The sequence below is a fragment of the Emys orbicularis genome, chromosome 2 (genome assembly GCF_028017835.1).
Source record: "Emys orbicularis isolate rEmyOrb1 chromosome 2, rEmyOrb1.hap1, whole genome shotgun sequence".
Taxonomy (NCBI): domain Eukaryota; kingdom Metazoa; phylum Chordata; order Testudines; family Emydidae; genus Emys; species Emys orbicularis.
This window is the reverse complement of record NC_088684.1, coordinates 263,689,776-263,713,082: the sequence shown is the minus strand read 5'-3', so window position 1 is coordinate 263,713,082 and position 23,307 is coordinate 263,689,776. Positions and strand designations below refer to the sequence as shown.

Here is a 23,307-nt window from a genome sequence, read left to right as displayed (position 1 = left end):
GCCACTTGTTTCCTTCCTTCCTGTGTCATCTGACATCAGTATCTGAGAACTAAAGAGATCTAAGGGTCTGAAGGTGCCAGTCTGTCTGGCAATGGCTCATGAGTGATCCAAGTGACCTAGTCTTATTTACATTAAATCCATTTTACATTGCTCTAGCAGTGTAAAGCAGCTTTAGTGCAAATAAGAATTAGGCCTGTAGCATCTTACTAGGTCTTCCACTCTTTGGCTCTTCAGTTGTATATAGATTTTATTGAAGATGCTCTGGAATTTATCTGGGACCATAAATCTACAGGGGCAGACTGTGGTGATAGTCCCTTCTTCCAACCTGGGTGCCTGCAGATTGATCTTGGTTTGAAGGAGGTAGTGACCTTCCTGGGAAAAGGGGTGAGTTTCTAATCTTTCCTATTTCCATTTCTAAGCCAAAGAGTTAGTCCTGTGTGAGACCAACATTGTGAATTGGTCCCAAGAATACCTGTGAAGCCGAAAGTGGAGGGTTTGTGTGTAGAAGAGGCGGTTTTTGGCCACCATCCGAGATACTGTCGGTGTAGATGTTAGTCCCCTGTCATGATGAACTTTGGGGACTCCACTATTGTCAGTCAAACTCCAGCTCTCCAGGGAAGCCTTCAATCTCTGAGCTCTGTAGATTAGGATGTAATTATCTCCACCGATTTACAAATATGGTGGATACATGCGAAGGATTCTGTTTTTCCAAGGGATCCTTCTCTGCATTTGATGTTGAATGGGAGTGACATGGCTGCCTGGCCCCTTGTTTTGTGTATTCGGATAGAGACAATGTATAGAGTGACTTGGGAGGATGGGGTGAGCCAGCATTGGGCCTCTGCTGCCAACTAACCAGGAATTGATTTAAAAAAAAAAAAAAAAAAAAAAAAGGACAAGATGGGAGCCTTGTCTGATAAAAGGATGTGGATGTCAGATCTGTTGACTACTGAACTTTCATCACATAATATGCGTTTCAGGTCTGAGCTATTGGATGTGTTGGTGTTGTACTTACCTGAAGGGGTGGTTATAAACTGAATGTACTATATTGGTAGTAAGTATCGATCTATTATTTTCTTTGAGTGTATGTTGATGTTTCTAGCATTGTTTTTTCTTTTTTCTTCTCAATTATGAAATTGTGTGACTTGGGGTGAGGGAGGAAAATGGCAATACTGGTGGTCATGGGATCTGACCCTACAAGAGATCACCCATTTATAGGTGCTGGCCCCTATAAGCAGCTGGAACAACTTGTTCATGTTCTTAGCTTGAGCAAGTCAGTCTTTGCCTTGCATTTTGAGCTTGTCCAAACTTGAAGTATTAGTGCCTCTGAATGGCCATAAAAGGTTTAGCAATGTTTTAATGTCTATATGTTGAGCAGGTGGAAAATGCCAGACGTAGTAGGTAATTCTCCATGAAGACACTTTCTTGTCAAAACTGTAGAATAAAATGTATTATAGCTGTATCTTGCAAATCCCATTATAAAGCACTCCAGGAATGATCAGCCAGTTGACTGCTAGACTTCTGACGTAATCACTTTATATATACAGTGATCTCCTTTCAAAGAGCCAACTTTCTTGATTGTCCTATGGCAATTTAAGGTTTTATTTGTGGTTTTGCTATCACTTACAGTTGTAATTGCTTTTCATTGGGAGTTCAGGGTGCTCAGCAATTTGCAAAATTGGACCATTAGGACTTGTTTATTTATACACTGTGGGCCAAATTCAGAGGCAAGTCTAAGATGATGTAATTTACTATATTTCACTCCAGCTCCCTTGATACGTTACAGTTAAGACAAAGATGGACTCTGACTTGCATCTTATAGATGTAACTTGTAGTACGCCCCATCGCCTCATTTTAATTTATAAATGCTAGTCAGTTTCCTGCTGCATCCTACTGGACCAAATGCAAAAGTGATGTGTAAGATGGGAAGGAGGTGAGGTATTCATGTTGCTTGTGAGTGTGCACAGTGAGGAGGCAAGAAGGTTATAAATTTCACCAGTTTAGACTCCCTGAAACAAACCTGTGAATGTCTCTGTCTATGAACATGTAATATATGTACAATTTAGACACACAATCACTATGATTAACCTTGATATGCACTTTGCTTTTTGAACTTCCATCAAAAACAAATTTTCAAAGACCTTTGGTCAGCTCTTGTCTCGGGGAGCTGTGAGTTGCTGTTAGTAGTTTGGGGTTTTTTTACGGTGCTCTCAGGATACTACAAAGTCTAGCCCCTCTTTTGGAGAAATACCTCATTTCTCCCCCCACCCTCAAGTTATAGCACTGTAATTCTGATTGTGATTTCAGTTAGTATGGTTTCATAAACCTGCCAGATGGGAATCTGGGAAACAAGGGATATCCCTTATTGAATGCCACGGTCACCAATCTGAGGATGGAATACTGATGAGATGAAAAAATAATGCTGAAAAGTGTCAGTCTTCTGATATATTCATGTACTACAATTTTGCAACTACAGTTTAACAGACAGTTCAAAGATCTTCAATCTAGCCAAAAGAAAGCAAATGGTTTCAAGTAGAACAGATGTTAATACTCTATTTGCCAAATTAATTAAGAAATAATTTGGATCCTAATATTTAGTATGAAGATGAATATGGCATGATTAAGTTTTTTCAGAATTGTTTTTACAATTCAGCATCATAATACAGCTTAATAAAATATCTTTCAAAACATGTGCTTTTCTTTAGGGAAGCAAAGAAACAAACTGGAACCGATGGATACCATATTTGTTAAGCAGGTTAAAGAAGGTGGACCTGCTTTCGATGCTGGATTATGCACAGGTGCTGTTCTTTTATAGTGCTAATTTAATATAATCAAAGCTATAACTTTTCTGCAGTCTTGTCTGTCTTCTTGATTATTGTACTTTCTGGACTCACTTACTCTCACCTCTCCCCCTGTGGACTGCCCAAAACACTGCTACTATAGTCTTCTTTCAGTCCACCACTCTGACCATGCAATTCACCCCTTTGATTATTTTTAAATGGCTTCCTGTCTCCCTAGCACAAACTCATGCTCCTTTTCCTTGCCTATAAACACTATAAACACTATAAAGTGTTACATAATCTTGCCCCCACCTTAATCTTGGCTCCCATTTTATATTGCTTCCTCTCTCACAATCTGCTCTTCAGTCCTCTGTTTGCTGCTGCTTTACATTTTTCACAATCTTTTCTTTTATGCTGTCAGTCATGTTACCACTCCACCTAGCCATAGTTTGAGCATTGTCACCAGATTTGTCCTCTGAGTGCCCTCTCTTCTGTCAGACCTCTACATCAAACCCAACTCTTCAAGCAATCCTTCTGCTCTTCTTCAGCTCTCCTATAATACCCTCACCCTCCTTTTCCTGAATGGTTGTCCTGTATTTTTCATATTGTTTTGGGGTTATTTGTTTTAATGCCCCAAACCCCCAATCAAGACTGGGGTCCTATTGTGATAGGTGCTATACAAACATAAAGGAAGATGTGACGAGCTTATAATTAATATAAGACAAGGGACAAGTGAGTGTGACAAACAAGAGGGAAGGGTTGAGGGAAGACCAGGGCTAACAGGAGTTTACATGTGGTTACGTAGGTTAAGTGCATAACTTGATGGGTTCCAAATCATTTAACCCTCCGCCTTCCCACTCCTCACCTATTTTAAAGCAAATAAATACACCTCTACCTTGATATAACACCAATTCGGATATAACGCGGTAAAGCAGCGCTCCGGGGGGGCAGGGCTGCGCACTCTGGTGGATCAAAGCAAGTTCAATATAATGCGGTTTCACCTATAACATGGTAAGATTTTTTGGCTCCTGAGGACAGTGTTATATCGAGGTAGAGGTGTATGAGCAATCCCCATTTGGCCCTCTCCCTAACCATTATTTTGCTTGTTTTGTCTGATTTAGTCTATAAATTCTTTGAAGCAGAGAATGCATCTCATGCTGGCAAACACTCCTGGTCTCGATCAGCCAAAGTTGCGCTTTATACCGATATAGTAAAGACCCCCTAGTCCCCACAAGCAAAACAAGCTATACCAAGATATAACTCTGTCTGCGCTACATCATTCTGCCTGCATGCCTAAATTGATCAGGCTCTCACCTCTTCGCACCTGTGACCAACATGGCTATTCTGGCACAAGCCTGGTGTAGATTTAGCCTAAGTTTTGTAATAATTTGTGGTTCTTTATTTAAATTTTTCAAGAAAGAAAACATTTAGAAGGAACAAAAATACAAATTATACAACTACAGATTATGTAGCCGGATACCATTGTAAATGTGAATTTCTATCCTTAAAAGCATGGCAAAAACTATACTACACAAAAGCAATACATGTGTGTCAGAGAACACCCCTGACCTGGCTGTTGAGATATTTTTTTAATAATAGTGTACATGTATTAATTGTCTTGAATAGGGTAATTTTGTAAGTCCGTCCCCCCCCCCCCCCCCAAAAGAAATATGAAAACTCTAGGGCATTTAAAAATCTAAAAAATCACAGTACTAACTTTCCAGGCTCTGCAGTACATCCTATTTTTTCTCCTCACTCTGGTATAGTTTTACAATAGCAAGCATTCTCTGAGCAACAATAGCATCATTTCATGCTGGTGTATAGAGAGAGAGATGTTTTGGCTTGATAAAGTGCAACTTTATGTTGAAGTTGTACAAAAAGAGCATGTTACTTTTCTGACTGAAGATGAAATTCAGTATTTGCCATACTGAAAAGGATAAAATCAGTACAGAGAATATTTTATTTTCAGACTTATTAAATTTTTTTTTTTTAAATTACCTGCCTCCTTTTAAGGAGACTGCTGATAGTCATAATATCTAATTAGGTCATGTTGCTATTTCTGTTAAAAACTTTACATTGAAATGTATTATTATGGCTGTATCTTGGAAATCACATTATAAAGCACTCAGAGAATGGACAGCCAGTTAGATTGCTCAGCTTCTGACACAATCACTTTGTATATAATGGGATATCTCATTTTGTGGAACCAACTTTTCTTGGGTTGTTCCATTGCAACATATGGTTTTATTTCATTTTATGGTTAAGCTAAAGAGGTTAAAACATTTTGAAATCTAATATGAACTGAAGTAGTTACGTTTCATTATTTTTGTCAGTTTGTATTTCATTGCTGCAAGGCACTTCTTTTGTATTATTGAATGTCTCATTCACAGTTTGATTGGACAGAAACACCCAGTTTCAGTGGATCAGTTGCCTGGAAAAACTAAATGTGGCTTGCTGTAATATAGAGACTTGTGACAATCTTGTAAAATTGAATGAAAGGATATCCTAACTGCAGAATGGTTTAGTTTAAACATTTTTCATAGTTTTATGTAGTTTTGTATTCATAAGTCTAATTGGGTTGTTGCTGAGCAGGTCCATAGTTCCCATGTTTGACTCTCAAAGCGTTTTACCTCCGAGATCACATCTGAGAATCCCAAACATAGTAGAAAGCAATTACAATATCTGTAACTGTAATGGGCCTGATTCTCCCATGCTTTGCCCCTTATGTACACCTATGCAAAGTGGGTATAAGATGCTATCAGAACAATATTTTGCACTCTCTCAGCACAAATGTAAATGACTCCACAACATACAAGGCAGGAGAGAATTGGTACCAGTATGTTCAGATTGATTCAAAATGTTGCCAAAAAGTATAGAGGTGGATTTAATCATTGGATGACTGTAACAACAACTTTTACCTGCTTCTTCCCACAATAAGCACATTCTCTCCTTCTGTCTACCTATGACAGAGCAAAGCCCCTTCCACCTTATAATCTTCCTTCAATCACTCCGTTCCTGAGGCTGATTCTGTCACGAGTGCCACTTAAGCTTCCAGGCAATTCCTTTTTTGAGTCATTGGACACTTGCTCCAAGCTGACCCAAATCATTTCTGCTGGTTCCCAGCCTGAGAGCTGATTTGAAAATATGGGGAGAGCAGGCTGGAGATAAAAACTCCACAGGAAGACGGGTGATATGAGGCAATCTAAGAATGTTCATCATTACTCAATATTCCTATGTGAAAACAAGAAGTACCAAATAAGTGGGCAAGATTTGAAGCTATGATTTAAAAAAAATCAGTTCCTATTTTCAGTGCCAAAGGGAAGGATCTGATGATATTTGGAAGAAGCCCTGCAATATGGCCAGGGGCGGCTCTAGCTTTTTTGCCGCCCCAAGCACGGCAGGCAGGCTGCCTTCGGCGGCTTGCCTGCGGGAGGTCCCCTGTCCTGCGGATTCGGCGCCTTGCCTGCGGGAGGTCCGCCGGTTCCGCGGCTTCGGCGTACCCGCCACCAAATTGCCGCCGAATCTACGGAACTGGCGGACCTCCCGCAGGCAAGCCGCCGAAGGCAGCCTGACTTCCGCCCTCGCAGCAACCGTCAGGGTGCCCCCCACGGCTTGCCGCCCCAGGCACGTGCTTGGAGCACTGGTGCCTGGAGCTGCCGCTGAATATGGCTAAACTTCTTAGAACAGGATTTAAAACCCCTAAGTATGTAGTTCTTGGCCTAAATAATGACAATTTTTATCTGTAAATTTTTTTTTTGGTAGCTTGAGAATGATTCAAGCATTCCAGACTAAACTGTGGCTTCAGAAAAATCCAACACCTCAGTGGAAATAGGTAGGGAATTCACAATGATCTACCTACTTATCTGGAGTTTGGCCTTCCACTAGCCAAGATTACTCATCAGTCATGTGGATTACCAGCAGAGAGGATGTTTGGCATCAAATTATCTTATGTAGTATTGCTTCTTGTTCTTGCTCACCTTTTGGGAAACTACTTTAGCCAGCAATACCAGTTCAGCAAAACAATCAGCTGAAACAAGGACCCAAATGCACTGTTCACAAAGTTTTACATTTGTAAACCTCCAATATGTAATCCTTTGTTAATCATGTGTTGAAAATCATATGTACAGTCTAAACCAGTAAAAAAAAAAAAAGGAACCATTAGGTCCATTTCTGGAACTCAGCTGGGTTAGATCTTCATGCAGAACTTTGTCCTCAGCAAGATGCCAGCAAGCAGAAGAGGTGATCACTCGAGTCTTCAGAAGTCATGCATTCCAAAGAGTCTCCAGTATATATCTGTAATTGGTTAACTTCTGCTACAGGGTATTCGTATAGGGAAGATTCTATCTAAGAAAAATAAGAGTTCTTCCTCTCTACGTTATTAGAAGAGTTCAAGCCTTCTTTGCTCCTGTTTCAGAGCTTCTTAAAAGTTGTTGTCCTTCCTTAAACATTTTCTATTTGTTTGTTTGGTTTTTTGAGAGAACCCCAGGATGTGCACATGATTACTTTATAATTCCTATATCGTGTAAGGGGTACAGCCTCTGTTAGCTCTGTTGTGATAGTGAAGAGGTTAGTTTCTGTTTCAAAACTGAAAAGGAGCCCACAGTACACAGATCTCTCATGTTTCCTTTATGTTAAGTTGCCATCTATCTGTGGTTGAAGAGTGAGAGAAGATTATAATCTGTAGGACCCAACAAAACTACCTGGAAAAGCTCAGAGAAACTGCAGTTCAATTCTAAATTTGGTCTAGGTGGCACAGAATTAGACCACTGCACCATGTGGATAGATAGTTTGGACATCAAAAAGCTGAAAGTATCATGTAAGTGACACTAGCATTTTAAGGAAAAGAAGGAATTGGAGCAGTTTTAGAAACATTCTCTCCTTATTGCTGTCACTGCTCTATTCTAGAACAAAAGAAAATTGCAGTGCCTGTTGAAAGGATAGGTGCTATTGCTGGAGGTGTTCTGAATCCAAAATTTCCTTTTTTTTTTTTTTTTTAAAGTTTCTAAACAAAAGCTTACTTGTAAATAATTTTTTAAACATATTTCAATATCGAGAAGTATCCCTCAAAAGTTGTTTTGGAGGCCAAATTTTTAAACTAGCCTCCTTTATTGTTTATGCCTGCTTGTGTGTTCAAAAGAGCATTTGTGTGAGCAAATGAGTTGTTTAAGGGATGTAATTTGGGAGCACAGAATTAAGTACCACATCTGAATATTTGGCAGGAAAATTTTAATTTTTGTTTTTTATATACACTATCTACACATAAAGAAATCTTTTTAAGCAGCAAAGAATATGCTTGTAGTTTGTTTTTAAAGCAAGCTAAACTTAAATTCATTACGTTAGTGGTCCTGATTGTGAAGTACTGAAACATCCTTTTAAAATGAATAGAGAAGAATCCAGAGACCTGGAATAGAAGCAAATATGCTGTATGTTTAACTTTTTATTTATTTTTTTCCCATAGGTGACAGAATTGTAAAAGTTAATGGAGAGAGTGTTATTGGGAAGACATATTCCCAAGTAATTGCTTTAATTCAGAACAGGTAAGATATTTGTAAATTAGTCAATTTTGAGTGCCAACTTAATACATTGGTGCTAGTGAGGGATGACTATTGCATGATTCTGCAAAAGTGTGTCAACCACTGTGTGTGCGTGCAAGTTTGTGTGTATGTATACATAAAAAATAAATCCCTCCTGCCTCCACAAACAGTATTGTACTCATAGGAATTGGTGTACTGGATCAGACCATGGTCCATCTAAGCTAGGATTTGTCTTTCACAGTGGCCTACACCAGATGCTTCAGAAGTATACTAAAGGAATAATAGTGTAATAATCTTCCCCTCCATGAAAGTCTCATTCTAATCCCTAATACTTGGAGATTGATTTTAAAAAATGAAGCATGAGGTTTTATAGCCCTTCAAAATTTTTGTTAGGATTAACTGTTATAACTCTGGATATTATTGTATACAGTGCTGTGGTAGCTATGTTGGTCCCAGGATACTAGAGAGACCTGGTGGGTGAAGTAGTATCTTCAGTCTGAAGAATAGCTCTGTGTAAGCTCAAAAGCTTATCTCTCGCCAACAGAAGCTGGTCAAATAAAAGATACTACCTCACCCACCTTGTGTCTCTAATCCTTTTTTTGAATCTTATTAAATTCTTGGCCTCAATTACATTCTGTGGCAATGAGTTCCACAGTCTAGCAGTTTTGGAAAAAGGATTTCATTTATCTGTATTGAAAGTGCCACCTTTTATTTTCATTGAATGTCCTCTTGTTCTTGTGTTATCAGACAGCGAGAAAGGAAGCGCCTGATCTACCTATTCTATTCCATTCGTTATTTTATATATTTTTCCATGTCTCCTTTTATTTGTTTCCCCTGTAAAGTAAACAGTCCCAGTCTTTTCAGACTGTTTGTTGAGAGTTTTTCCCATGCCTTTATTCATTCTAGTCACTCTTCCCTTCTAATTTTGCAATATCTTCTTTAGATGGAATGACCAGTATTCTGCAAACAGGATTCCAGATATGCTATACCTTTCTTGAGTTGATAGTTAATTTAGATTTATAATTGAGATTTTTCCCTCCTGTGTGCTTTACTTGGCATTTATTAACATTGAACTTAGTTTTCTATTGTATTGTCCATTCATGTAGTTTGGTTAGGTTCCTCTAAAGTTACTCAGTCTTCTCTGCACTAGGCTAACCTAAATAACTGTCATCTTTAAATTTTGCAACCTTGCTGCTCACTCTACTTTCTAGATTATTATTAAAAAAACTTGAAACAACACATTGTTACCTTTTTGCCATGATGAAAACCAACCATTTATTTCTATTCTTTGTTTCCTGTCTCTTAGCTAGTTTTTTGATACAAGACAGTACTTTGCCTCACAGCAGTGACTGCTTAGTTTCTTTAGTAGCTTCTTGCGAGGGACTTGGTCATAGACCTTTTGAAAATTAAATTACGTCCTCCAGTTCTCCTTCATTTACTACTTTACTGACGTTGGGGAAATTTTTTTTCTAGATTAGTGAGAGATGATTTTCCCCCCCCCGAAACTGTGTTGGTTATACCCTAGCATAGCATGATTTTCCAGATATGTCAATACCCTGATTTTAATTATAATTTCAACCCAATTTAGCAGATATAAATGGAAGGCTTACTGGTCTGTAATTCCCCCAATCACCCTTAGAAATATTTTTAAATATAAATAATATGCTATTGTATGGCATATCAGCTGTTTTTAATGAGACACAGCATATTTTGGTACCAGCTCAGCTACTTCATATTTAAACTCCTCGTTTTAGGATGTATACAAGTCTTGGATGTATACAATCTGGGTCTGGTGGCTTATTGCTTTTTAAATTATCAAATTATTCCAGCACCCCTTCTTGTGGCACCTCAGTTTCTCATAATACCTCATTGTTATTTCCAGAAAAGATGTAAACTGAGTTTTGCAATGTAGATGCCTGTCCTCATTACTGAATGCTATGGACTTCAGTACTGTGGCTTTTCCTTAATATAGGGCCCAAACTAATGCTTGTTGATGTCAGTGGAAAGGTTCCCCATTGACTTCAGTTGGTTTAATCCACATACCTTTTGACTTGGAGAAGTCAACTGCATTCATCTAATGGTTTCGAGGACATGCAGCCTTCTCTCTCAGCCTCTGGTAAGAGATGGTAAAGTTTGATTTATACACGTCTACCCCGATATAACGCTGTCCTCGGGAGCCAAAAATCTTACCGTGTTATAGGTGAAACCGTGTTATATTGAACTTGCTTTGATCTGCCGGAGCGCGCAATCCCGCCCCCCCGGAGCGCTGCTTTACCGCGTTATATCTGAATTCGTGTTATATCGAGGTAGAGGTGTACTATATATTCTTTCTGGAGGATGAGAGAATAGTTCTGCAGAATTCCCAGAGTGAATTGTTCCAAATGACACAAGTCCTGAGATTGCTCTTGAATTTAGGTCTTGCGCCATTTACCAGTATTTGCCAACCTATTAGACTGGCCCACCAAAATTGTATCTTTATTCACTTGCATACAAGCAACTTAGAGACGTGATGGGCACTAATGAAAAAACCTGTAAGAGACACACATTATTTTACTAGTTATGTTGAAAATAGACCAAGAAACAGGAGATCAGTATGCTGATTCACAGTAATGATTTTTTAGAAAGTCATTTGGGGGTTGGAAGAGCCACAACATTGGTTCTTCACTTGTAAGGTAACTCCCTTCTCTTCATGCGCCAATATATATTTATTCCTATATCTGTAATTTTCACTCCATGCATCTGAAGAAGTGGGTTTTTTACCCACAAAAGCCTATGCCCAAATAAATCCATTAGTCTTTAAGGTGCCACCAGACTCCTCGTTGTTTGTGGATACAGACTAACACGGCTACCCCTCTGATACTTGAACATTGAATATGGATTTTTACAACCCATCCTTGCATTCTGTTTCCGTCTTAATTTTTCATAACATAAATGTATTGCTAAAACCTTCAGAACTATACACAAGATTAACATTAGCCACCAAAAAAAAAAAAGCCCATAAAATGTGGGGCTTCACGCTGGTCTAGATTCTGTGTCTTAGTGCTTTCATTTTGATACCTCTTCTGATGCTGAGTTTGACTAAGAACAGCAAATAACCTCATTTCTATGTCATATTTGCTTGATCAGTGCTTTCCATAGACATCTCTAAGACTTAATAATGCTGTACCTAATATTTTGTTCAAACTGTCACTTCCTTTGTGTGTGATGATTCCGATCAGCATTATATAAGTGATAACCTTGCATACACTTTCATGAGTGTTAAGAAAATGAAGAAAACAGTTTAAGATTTTCTTAATATCTTGACACTTGGAGTGAATATTTTGAGACTTACAGGTATATTTTACAAATTATGAACATTGGGAGGTCTCAAACCCCTCTACCACAAGGTTCCTATAAATTAACAATCCCGTTTAGATCAGCTATTTTGAGTGAAGCCTCTTCAGTGACATTTTAGTTTACAAATGTTAGATTTCTTTTGGTGACTCATTGGAAATTAGTCTTTTAAATTTTATTTGAATAGAAGAAAAATCCCTTTACACAGTGCAGATAAACAAGCATGAAATATCGCTTGGTGAGAGTAGGAGAGTGGTTGATATTCTGCTATATGTAAAAAGCCCCCCTATCCTCTATAGGAGCTACATGAAAGAATTGGGTTTGTTTAGTTTGAAAAAGAGAAGACTGAGAGGGGACATGATAGCAGTTTTCAGGTATCTAAAAGGGTGTCGTAAGGAGGAGGGAGAAAACTTGTTCACCTTAGTTTCTAAGGATAGAACAAGAAGCAATGGGCTTAAACTGCAGCAAGGGAGGTTTAGGTTGGACATTAGGAAAAAGTTCCTAACTGTCAGGGTGGTTAAACACTGGAATAAATTGCCTAAGGAGGTTGTGGAATCTCCATCTCTGGAGATATTTAAGAGTAGGTTAGATAAATGTCTATCAGGGATGGTCTAGACAGTATTTGATACTGCCATGAGGGCAGGGGAATGGACTCGAGGTCCCTTTCAGTCCTAGAATCTATGAATCTATGAATGGGAACTTTGCATTATCAGCTACGTGGCTTTCTGATATAGAGTCTAAGGTCCTGATGTTGAAGTTGGATCTGCATAGATGAACCCTTGCATAGGTGTGAACCCTTGCAAAATTTGCCTCATGGGGCTCTGCATGAGTCCTAAGGTCAGTTCCAGTACTGAAGTCTCTATTTTTCAGGAGCAATAATGTAAAACTACAGTACCTCTCTCCCTTCCTCCTTTTCCAACTGTTACTTTAGAGTTGGGGGGGGGGGGGTCATCTTCAAACAATACAACAGAGTATTGTTAACACTGTTGTTTTTAAAGATTAGCTTATAACTTTACAACAAAATTTCCCATTTTATCTGACAATATAAGCAGTAAATTTTTGTTTTAATGTGTCAATAGTCATGTACCTGTTAAACTTGTGTTCTAAAAAGTCTTGGAAACTTATTTTTGAAGGCTTATTTTTATGGTTGTTTACACACCGTTTCTTTCAGTTTATATCAATCTGCTTCTGTAATGATAAAATTGGTTTTAAAAGTTAAAGAAACTGTACCATTTGGCTTAGTGTACTGTACATTTTCAAATGAATATTATAGGAAAAAAGCTTTTTGAAATCTAATTTCCCACATTATCCTATTTTGAAATCCTACCTTTTTGTCTGTAGTTAGTAGCAAATGGATAAATGAACTACAGAACAGAAGCATCTTTCATATGTAAAGAATAACTAAGCATATGCTATGCCTTCAAGAATGAGGCTTTTCTTTTGTGGGAAAATAAGTTTTATTAAACTGAGTTCTGACCTTTTGTCGAAACTTGAACAAACTGGATCGTCTGTGCTCTGGATCTGAAAGTCCCAGAGAGAGAGAGAGAGAGAGTCATTCTCGCTCTCTGCAAGGACATTTTGTTTTCTTTTGAAAATGGTGAAATCTTGGGTTTCTCCATTTTCCAAAAGAAGGTGCATGGCATTTATTTCTAATGCCTTTAAAGTTGCCCTGTCGTTTTTAATTTTTGTTGACATTCCATTTCAATGCAGTAAGCAGCAGTTTTTCCAGTAAATGTTCATCAGCCATAGTTAAGTCACATAAGGTAGGTTTCAGAGTAGCAGCCGTGTTGGTCTGTATCCGTAAAAAGAACAGGAGTACTTGTGGCACCTTAGAGAAAGCTTATGCTCAAATAAATTTGTTAGTCTCTAAGGTGCCACAAGTACTCCTGTTCTTTTTATAAGGTAGGTTGTAGATCAGCTCTAATATCCTTGCATAAGACAGTCAAGACACACTAAAACTGACTTGGAATCAATTCAGCCTATTGTTTTAGTGTAGAGTGCCTTCTCTGATGCGAAGATAAGGATTTGTATCAAGATCTGCACACACCAGGAAATGCAATGGAGACTCTTAGGGTACGTCTACCCAGCAAAATAAAACAAAACACCACAGCAGTGCTTCTGAGCTCAGGTCCACTGATTTGGGCTTGTGCTAAAATAGCAACGTAGACACTCTAACTCAGGGTGGAGCCCAATCTCTAAAATGTGCCGGGAGCAGGCTCTTGGAACCCAGGCTCCACCCCGAGCCCGAATGTCCACATTGCTTTTTTTTGCCCTGCAGTGCGAGCCCTAGTCAGTAGCCCTGGGTTCTGAGACTTGCTGCTGTGGATCTCTTTTTGCAGTGTAGATATATTCATGGTTCTTGAGTTGCCTTAGTTTTTGATAGAGCTCATTGGCATTGTTTCCAGAATAACACGTTCATAGGATTTGCCTTTGTTTGGGGAATATGAGATTACTGTTTCTCTCTGGGTAACTTCTGAACATTAGTTTTGGACTAGCTGCATGGATTACATTTTTATCATTTCTGGCTGTCTGACCCATCTTTAATCCATTTTCAGTGTGGCATTCCAGACCCATATGTACCTATGCCTTCTCAAACCAGTGGACAGTTACTTGTGACTTTTTTATCTTAGTTCTTCCTGTGGGTTTAGTAATCCAGATATAAAGACCAAAGCTTGACATGAGATGCCAATAAATAGCTGGCAGTTCACCCATTGTCATATGTCTCTTCTGAATGACTGTACACGTTTTAGCTGATTCCTCCAGGATGAGGTTGAAGCACAATCATGGGATTGGATGGGGATGCTTGCCTTGCTACTGCTTGTACTGTCTTCTCTGCCAGTTTTCAAGACCCCTAAATTAACTTTCTTAAGAGTGGAGAGTGGGTAGTTTTTCTTGTATTCACGTATTTGCAACTTTAATTTTTGTCCAAGACACCATAGGCAGGTACCATAGTTCGTAGGTATCCCCCAAAAAAGCAGATTTAAAAAAAAAGATAGTATAGATACAGTAACTCCTCACTTAATGTTGCATTTTTCAGGAACATAACTACGACTTTAAGAGAAATGATGTTAACTGAATCCAATTTCCCCATAAGAATTCATGTAAATGGGGGGGTTAGGTTCTAGGGAAATTTTTTTCACCAGAGTGTAAGTTTTAAACAAACAATTTAATACTGTACATAGCAATGATGATTGTGAAGCTTGGTTGAGGTGGTGAAGTTAGAGGGTGGGATATTTCCCAGGGAATGCCTTACTGCTAAATGATGAACTAGCACTTGGCTGAGCCCTCAAGGGTTAACACATTGTTGTTAATGTAGCCTCTCACTCTACAATGGAGCACAAATGGAGGGAGGGGAGACAGCATGGCAGACAGAGAGAGACACCCTGTGTGTGAGAGAGAGAGAGATGCGCATTGCCCCTTTAAGTATGCTGACCCCACTCTAAGTACATTGCCTTTTTAAGTAAATCAGCAAGTTGAGACAGTAGCTGCTGTCAGCAAGCTCCCTCTGTCCTGAGCCCTGTTGTGTCCCCCCGCCCCCCCGCTGCTCTCTGGAAATGGGGTAAGTGGGGGGCAGGAGCAGGGGGGAGGGGGACACCCTGACATTAGCCTCCCTTCCCCCCCCCCCCTCCCCGCAGAGCAAGCAGGAGGCTCCCAGGAGCAGCACATGGCAGTGGGGTGAGGGACAGCTGAACTGCTGGCAATTGATAGCCTGCTGAGCTGCTGCTGCACAGGGAACTTAGGGGAGCAGGGAGCTGATGCGGGGCTGCCTGTCCACCCTGGTTCCAAGCCCCCACCAGCTAGCTCCAACTGCTCTTTCTGCAAGCAGTGGACAAAGCAGGCAGCTGCCAAACAACGTTCTAAGGGAGCATTGTGCAACTTTCAACGAGCATGTTCCCTAACTGATCAGCAACGAAACAACGTTAACCGGGATGACTTTAAGTGAGGAGTTACTGTACCTTAGAAACACTCATAAGTGGCAAGTTGCTGTGCATATAACCACTCTTACCTGCTAGCCAAGTAAGCTATGATGGCAGATATTCTGCATTCCCATCCAGAAGATGGCCAGATTGTTTAGCTTACAAGCTAAATATGGTGGCTTATAAAAGGTTACATTTGAATGCAAAAGAAAATCTTGAGTGGTGTGATAATATTGTGGGGGCCCCACCATCCTTGCTCCAACTTCCTTAATAAGATAAGTTTATTTTATTAAAGATACTGCATTGTGTAGTGTAGTATTGAAGCAGGAATATTTAATTATGTTGAATCTGCATGGTATAACATGTCTTATGTTTAACATATTGCATATACAAATGAACCTTGGTAAGTAAAATTCAGTATGTAAAGGGAAAAAAAGAATGAATGTATTGGTCATGCTATGATTGCCATTATGATTTCATCTCTAGTGAAGAGACTTATTTGAAAGGCTCAGCATTTTTTAACTTTTAAATGGTGAGTGCTTGACTAGTTCTGACATGGGGGAAGCAAGCAGATCATATCTTAACCAGTGTCATTCTCCTTATATATTAACTGAACATAAAATCCCCTTTTTCAAAATTGTGAGTAATATATTCTATTGTGTTTCAGTGACTGCATACTGGAACTTAGTGTTATGCCTAAAGATGAAGACATCCTTCAACTGGTATGTTGTGTTTCTGAAAATGAAAATAAGATATACTATTGAAAAAACTCATTGATTTGCTGAAAATTTTTTGAACAATGTATGCTGCTTTCTGAATACTTTTAAATCTTTGAACATTTGCTGTTAGGAAGTAGTTGGAATCGCAACATTTATTTTCCTGTTACTCCTTAACTCCCACTCTACTTGCTGCTTATCTTTGAAATCTCAGCATGTGAAAACACCGGTAGTAGTTTTTAGGACACGAGAAAAATACCTCCGTTCATAACATTTTCCACGATATTAGTAAAATACTGAAGCTATTCTAAAGAGGTATTTTAGAAAGCACAACTCTGACACTTATGGTTGTCTGACTTGATTTAATGTAGGTTTCTTAACGTTAGAACTTGAGAAAGGGCTATTTTAAGAAAATGGCTAGATTTTTGTGAAAATTTTTTTGTACAGAGAGAACTTACTTGCACTCTATACAGAATTCAATTCCAAGTAAGAGGTATTTCCAGATTTGAAGAGAAGTATAATGTTGCACCGTGTAAAAGATGCAGTTTCACCTGAAACAAAACAGTGAAAATTTCCATAACAAAATGTAGCAGTTGCATATAATTTGAACATGGAGAACTATATGGTTTGGAAAATGTTACTGTATGTACAGTACTGCGCATCTTTCCTCAAACTTGTACAGTTTCCCCAAACAATACTGTATATACAGTAACTAATTTTCTAAATCAAATAGTTTTCCAAAACCTTTTTACTCAAACTGTTGTAAATATTTTTATGATGGATCAAAACTGAGATTGAGGCCCCACTGTGCTGGGGACTGTTAAACAGAGGCAATGATCCCTGTCCCAGAGGGCTTACAGTCTGAACACCCAAGAGCTGAGGGTAAAACACATGCGAATGAGCCTGGTGAAGAATTGGCACAGCCTTGTAAATTACCTGTATTGGCATTTGTGTTAATTGGGGCTATAGCTAGGCAGTAGGAAAAGGCAAAAGGTCAGAAAAAACTTGCTTAGCTATTGACAGCAGCAGGGGTTTTGTAGGCATCACACGATAAGTGAATTTAAATTTGAAGGGTGCTTCATGTGGTTAGAGCAACAAGTCAAGAAGATCATTTTAGTAGCAGTGTTTTGAATAGACTTGAGGGGGGAGTAAGGCTACAGGAGTCAAGGCCAGGAAAGAGGAAGCTTCAGTAGTGAAGACGTTAAATGATGAATATGGATGGGAGTTTTGGCTTTGTGGATTGAGAGAAAAAGCTGGATTTTCGGGATTATGTTGTGTGGGAATAGTGGCAAGATTTAAAAATGGCCCGAATGAGCATATGATGCCCAGGTTATGTCCTGAATGACTTAGAGAATAGTGGCGGTGTCCATAATGATAGAGAGAGGTTGGAAATGGGGTAGAGGTGCAGTGAAGAGTTTAGCTTTTAATTTAAATTCAACATAGGGCAAAAACTGGACATCTGTGAATAGATGCCAGGCTGAGACACTCAAAATAACAAGAATGGATGGTTCACACCACAGATGCATCCTACAGAATTCAACTTCCTTTAAAAAAAAAAAAATTAAGGTCACTTAAATCTTAAATACTGTCCATAACTCATGTTGTTCATTTAATTTTATTTTACATTTGCTAGTGCAAGAATGGACAAATGAATTTTTTCCAAAGTTTGTCAAATATAAAGTTACATTAAGATTTCACTAAACTGAAATGTTGAATGCTAAGTTTCAAACCAGAGGGCACTTCATAGCATAATATAAATCTTACAACAAAGGGTTTTAAAATTGAAATAACAGATCTTTAACTAGTGTAACACACACTGTGCTACTGTAATGAAATTTGACTTCATTGTTGCTATTGGAGAGGAGTCTTTTAAATTTAAAAAAAAAATTATTTAAGTGTTTGTTTAATCTCTAGATTTGAATGTTCTGCTAATACATAGACGATAATGTCCATTTTTCTTGGTTAGAAATTAAGCCTCAAGTAACTATGTCCCTGATCACTGTATTCTGTAACAATTTATCAGTTAGCTTTTTGTTATACAGTTATTATAAATGTCTGTGATTAACAAAGACTTGTGTAACATGCTGCTGGGGACCCATAGCTGTGAGCCACTGTTACCTCTCTGCCTCAGTAAGCGTGAGAGTTGCTGGTGATTAGATTGTGCATCAGCTCCTGGCCATACCAGTTTGTCTTCCTCACCAACATACTTCTCAATGCTTTCCCAGCGCAAATCTTGCCTAGCAGGTAACAATTGGAGAACTCCAGCCCCTGAGCTCCTCAGACATTTCTCTGCAATGCATGGCCTCTACCACTGTACATTCACAGAAGATATTAAGTTTGCTGCTCTGTTAATGAGTTGGTACATCTCGGCTTATTAATTTAACTGGGGTAAATATGACCTTCCCTTCAAACACAGAACTGAATTGGTTTATAGTAGAAATCAAACAAGTTTATTAACAAAAGAGCATGGACTAAGAAGTGGTACCAAGTGAAAGAGAGAGAGGATGGTAAAAAGCAATTAAAAGTGAAAAATATGCATCTGAAAGTATAAAACTTAGCCTAGCAAGACAGTCTTTGTTCAAGATGATTTCTTTTACCCACAATTTTCTTTCAATTTTTTTGGTGGCCGGGACCCATCAAGGAGATAAAGCAACCAACCGATTTGATTTCCTTAAAGTGAAGGATAAAGATGAAGTCCCTCTCTGTTTCTTCTTTTCCCAAAGGGAATGCCTTTGTCTTACAAATCAGGAAGGTCTCCTGGGGATTCAGTCTCCTGTGTGTCTCTGGGGTGCAGGCGCCACCTTAATTCTCTGTCTCTCAGGTTCAGGAGCAGGATAACCCCCACTGGTTTAGGTTGACAGCTTGGTTTACTGTTAATATGTAAATAGAGGTAAACCCACTTTCCTTTGGCTGTCTTGTCTTAAACATGTTATAACAACATCATACAGAGAGAATTCGTAACTTCTCATATAACATGAACACATGCACTTTACAATATTAATAACCAGCATGTTAGCTTTCATATACCTCCCAAGCCATATTTTGTACAGATATTATTGCAGTAGTATGTAGGGTGTGATTACGGGGTGCCTAGGGTCACGACTGGCAACAAGTGTAATATAGATTATAATAATGTAGGAAGTTACCTTGATTCTTGGACAGATTTCTTTGTGTGACACAAAAACCCATCCCCATTTAGTGTTCTGAGTTTGAAAAAAATCTTGTGACATTTTGTTTAGTTTAGTTCTCTCTGGAAACCCAGTGCGACTATCTAAAAATCCCTGTTATTCCCCATGTCTTTACAGTGATCTCCTAAACCTCTTGGGCCAGCTGTCCTGCCAGGGTAGGAGAGCAGAGTGAGGCTTTTTTCAAATCCATCATCACAGCTCAGATGTTAGGTCCCTGTCTGTCTTTTTCTTGTACCCCTAACCCTGTTACTCAAGGTATGCAGCATTGCCTTTGTAGATCTCCCAGGTTGTCCTCATGAGAGTTATAGTTTGAACCTATACCGCTGGATGTTGGCAGCCTCAGCAGAGATGCCAAGAATAGCTTAGGCCATGGAGTCTAAAATATCCTCTTGCCCCTAAAGTCGGTTCCTTCTGCGTCAGGGTTGAAGCATGTTTATGGTCTGATTGTTCTAGCCTTCCATTGACCATGTTACATCTGTTTGGTGGATAAAAGAGGGCTTGGGTCTCCAGGACTATCAGTACTGCACATCGTTTACCAGAGGTCTTACTAGAGAAGCTTCCTTTTCTGTTGCTCCAAGTACTCCAAGGCTGAGCATGTTGTTCTACCAGTGAGCACCAGACTAGCCTGCTGAAAAAGACTGCTAGTTGGAGCAGTTTGCTAACCAATCAGAAACATCAGATCATTGTAAATATTTCCACTATGACCTTCATTTATCTGAATGAAAACTTCAGTGGGACATAATGTTATAGCTTTGTTGACAGAATTTCTGAGGGGGTGCAGATACTAAAAACTGATCGTGCTATTCCAGAAATGGGTTAGTCTTTTTGTACCTAACAATTTTTTTTTTTTTACTTTAATATAAATGTTTGTGTGTGTGGGGGGGAGAACAATCTCTTGAATGAAGGTTAGTAATAAAATGATTAGTTATTAATTTCAGGAAGTTTCGTTCATGTAACTTCATCCTTCTTTGAATTAGGTTCCTATAACTTCAGCGATTTAGAGATTTCTTTTGTGTTTCTTATAGAGATGTTCTTTTGCCCCAGCTCCCAGGTTCAGTGAAGGACCTTCCTCCCCTCTTCCAGGGCCGGTGCAAGGATGTTTTGCGCCCTAGGCGAAACTTCCACCTTGCGCCCTCCCCGAGCCCTGCGGCAGCTCCCCGCCCTGAGGTGCCCCCCCCCCACGGCAGCTCCCCGTCCCCTCCACCCTGAGGCGCCTCCCCCGTGGCAGCTCCCCCCCCGCCCGGGGAGCCGTGCGGCAGCTCCCCACCCCAGCTCATCTCTGCTCCACCCCCTCCCCGAGCCCTGCGGCAGCTCCCCCCGTCCTGAGGTGCCCCCCCCCCCCGGTGGCAGCTCCTCCCCCCGCCCGGGGAGCCGTGCGGCAGCTCCCCACCCCAGCTCACCTCTGCTCCGCCCCCTCCCTGAGCCCTGCGGCAGCTAACCACCCCCCCTCCGCCCTGAGGCGCCCCCTCTACCTGGGGAGCCTTGCGGCAGCTCCCCACCCCAGCTCACCTCTGCTCCGCCCCCTCCCCAAGCCCTGCGGCAGCTCCCCACCCACCCTTCCGCCCTGAGGCCCTCCCCCCGTGGCAGCTCCCCTCCCCTCCCGGGGAGCCGTGTGACAGTTCCCCACCCCAGCTCACCTCTGCTCCGCCTCCTCCTCGAGCACGCTGTCGCTGCTCCACTTCTCCTGCCTCCCAGGCTTGCGGCGCCAATCAGGTGTTCGGTGCCGCAAGCCTAGGAGGGAGAGAAGCAGAGCGGGGCGGCGTGCTCAGGGGAGAAGGCGGAGCAGAGGTGAGCTGGGGCGGGGAGTTCCCCTGTATGCTGCCCCCCCTTACTTGCTGCAGGCGGCCCTCCCTGCGCCCCCCTGCCCCAGCTCCCTCCGCCTAAATGCTGACGACGACCAGGGCGGCCGAAGATCCGGTCACCGCCGAAAAAAATGCTGCCCCCCGAATGCTAGTGCCCTAGGCGACTGCCTAGGTCGCCTAATAGGTTGCACCGGCCCTGCCCTCTTCCCAGACCAATGCACTCTGCGGATTAGAGCATAGTCTTCAGAATAACAGAACAAAATGGAACTTCCTTTCTTTTGTCTATGGGGAGACAATCTCTGAATGATTTTTAGAGTTGAGAATCTGCATTGCCTTTCTGATGTCTAAGAATTGTATTTGATGTTAAGTAACCTATTTCTTTAAATTGTGGCAAATCAGCCTTTATGGTTAAAATAAAAAGTAAAGTTCAACCTCAGAGTTTGAATACAGATTCTCAAAATTTTTCCTTACTGCGCACAAAGGGCTTGAGTTGACTTTTTGCTCCGTGGTAATTAATCAACAAATTCCATGATGCAGATCTTCAGGTGGGAGTGTTTTCTTGCATCAGAAGCTCTTGTAAACTTTTGTAATTAAACACAGGTATATTTTGTAGGAAGCTTCATAGTTAATGATTGATAGTAGTGATAAGTTGATAAAAGGTTCATTGTCTAGCTGTAAAAAGAGAGAATGGATTAATAATTTTCTGAAAATGGTGGTGGTAAACATTAGGGTGCTTGGCAGTCTCATCAGTGTGCTGATGACTGATTACTGGGATAAGTATTTGAATAATGTGTCACTGTTTTTCTGTTCTTTGAATACTATTTTATAAACACGGTTTTAAGTCTTCAGAAATGTCCATGGTAGTGTGTGAATGTAGATTTTGTCATTAAATTTATTTCCTGAAAACAGGACTTTGAATAATCCATTCACCAGTAGCAATTAGGAAGTTTTCCAAAGCAAGTGGTGTTAGTTTCTGTGGCATGTTTCGCTTTCCTTATTTAAAAAGGGAATTAAGGGTGAAAGCCTGGCCTTGGTGTAGTCCATGGCAAAACTTTCATTGACATGGGGTGAGCAGGAAACAGTTTTTCCCCGTCTGTGACAGGGTGCTCAACTCACCGCTAGGATGGCACCGCCTCCTGGTCACTCTGAGGAATAGCTTGCGAAGCTGACACCCCTTCCCTTGGTTGCAAACCACCTCTCCATCTCTCACTCCACGATCTACAGCCTCTTTGTGACTTGGCCCTCTGGCCAGGTCACTCTATGTATTTTCCCCTTCTTGGATAGCCTTTCAAAGTTTTTGCTCAGCAGTCTTAGGCAGTTTTCCCTTTCACTGTCTCATGGTGCTACTCCCTCAGCAGGTAGTAGGGGAGGTCGGGACCACCCTCAACTCTGGGTTCCGTCTCAGGGACCCTCTAGACAGCAGCATTCCCTTCTAGACCTTGGTGCCTTTCCCTGAGCCCTTTCCTTAACATCTGGCACTCCCCCTCTCTGGGTTTGCCAGCTTTCCCAACTCTCTCCTCCTAGGGAGTAACTGTAGGCTACCTGCCTCTGCAGCCTCCAAACACTCCTCCCTTCTCACAGGGAGTGACTGCCGTCTGTTTCCCAGCAGACTCCTATGCTGCCAATTTCCTAGCTTCATAAATCTGGCCCAGCTTGTTCCCCCTCAACTGGGTTCCCTCACTGAGTTGCTTAGCCACCTGATTTCCTTCAGCTGTGGCCTGCTGGGTTAATTAGCACTCTTCTACATTAACCCCTTCAGGGCAAGTGTGGGGTGAACCTCATCACAGAAGCCTACACAAATTTTCAAGATTTAAAACTTTCCATTCGGGACAGAATTCAAAATCTCAAACTTTCACAAATGGACAATCCCAAAACAATTTGTTTGTCAGTCAAAATGTTTTGATAATTTTTAAACATTTCTCTTTCATTTTGACTTTTATAAGCTTAAATGTAAAAACAATTGTTTTGAACCAAAAATCTATTTAAAAAACAAAACGGTGACATGGGACCTTTCTACAATTTCAAAACTTTTTTCCCTAA

General features: G+C 40.4%; 1 protein-coding gene across 2 annotated transcripts in view; it reads left to right on the top strand.

Annotated features, from left to right (window-relative positions):
- Nucleotides 1-2,713: 2,713 nt before the first annotated feature.
- ARHGAP21 (Rho GTPase activating protein 21) overlaps nt 2,714-23,307 on the top strand; it is an 85,497-nt gene continuing 64,903 nt past the window's right edge. For both annotated transcript variants that reach the window (XM_065398599.1, XM_065398598.1), the window contains exons 1-3: nt 2,714-2,795; nt 8,236-8,314; nt 16,229-16,283. In XM_065398599.1, coding sequence (XP_065254671.1) covers nt 2,729-2,795; nt 8,236-8,314; nt 16,229-16,283 — 201 coding nt within the window. In that variant the 5' untranslated portion in view covers nt 2,714-2,728. The remainder of the gene's footprint in view (nt 2,796-8,235; nt 8,315-16,228; nt 16,284-23,307) is intronic.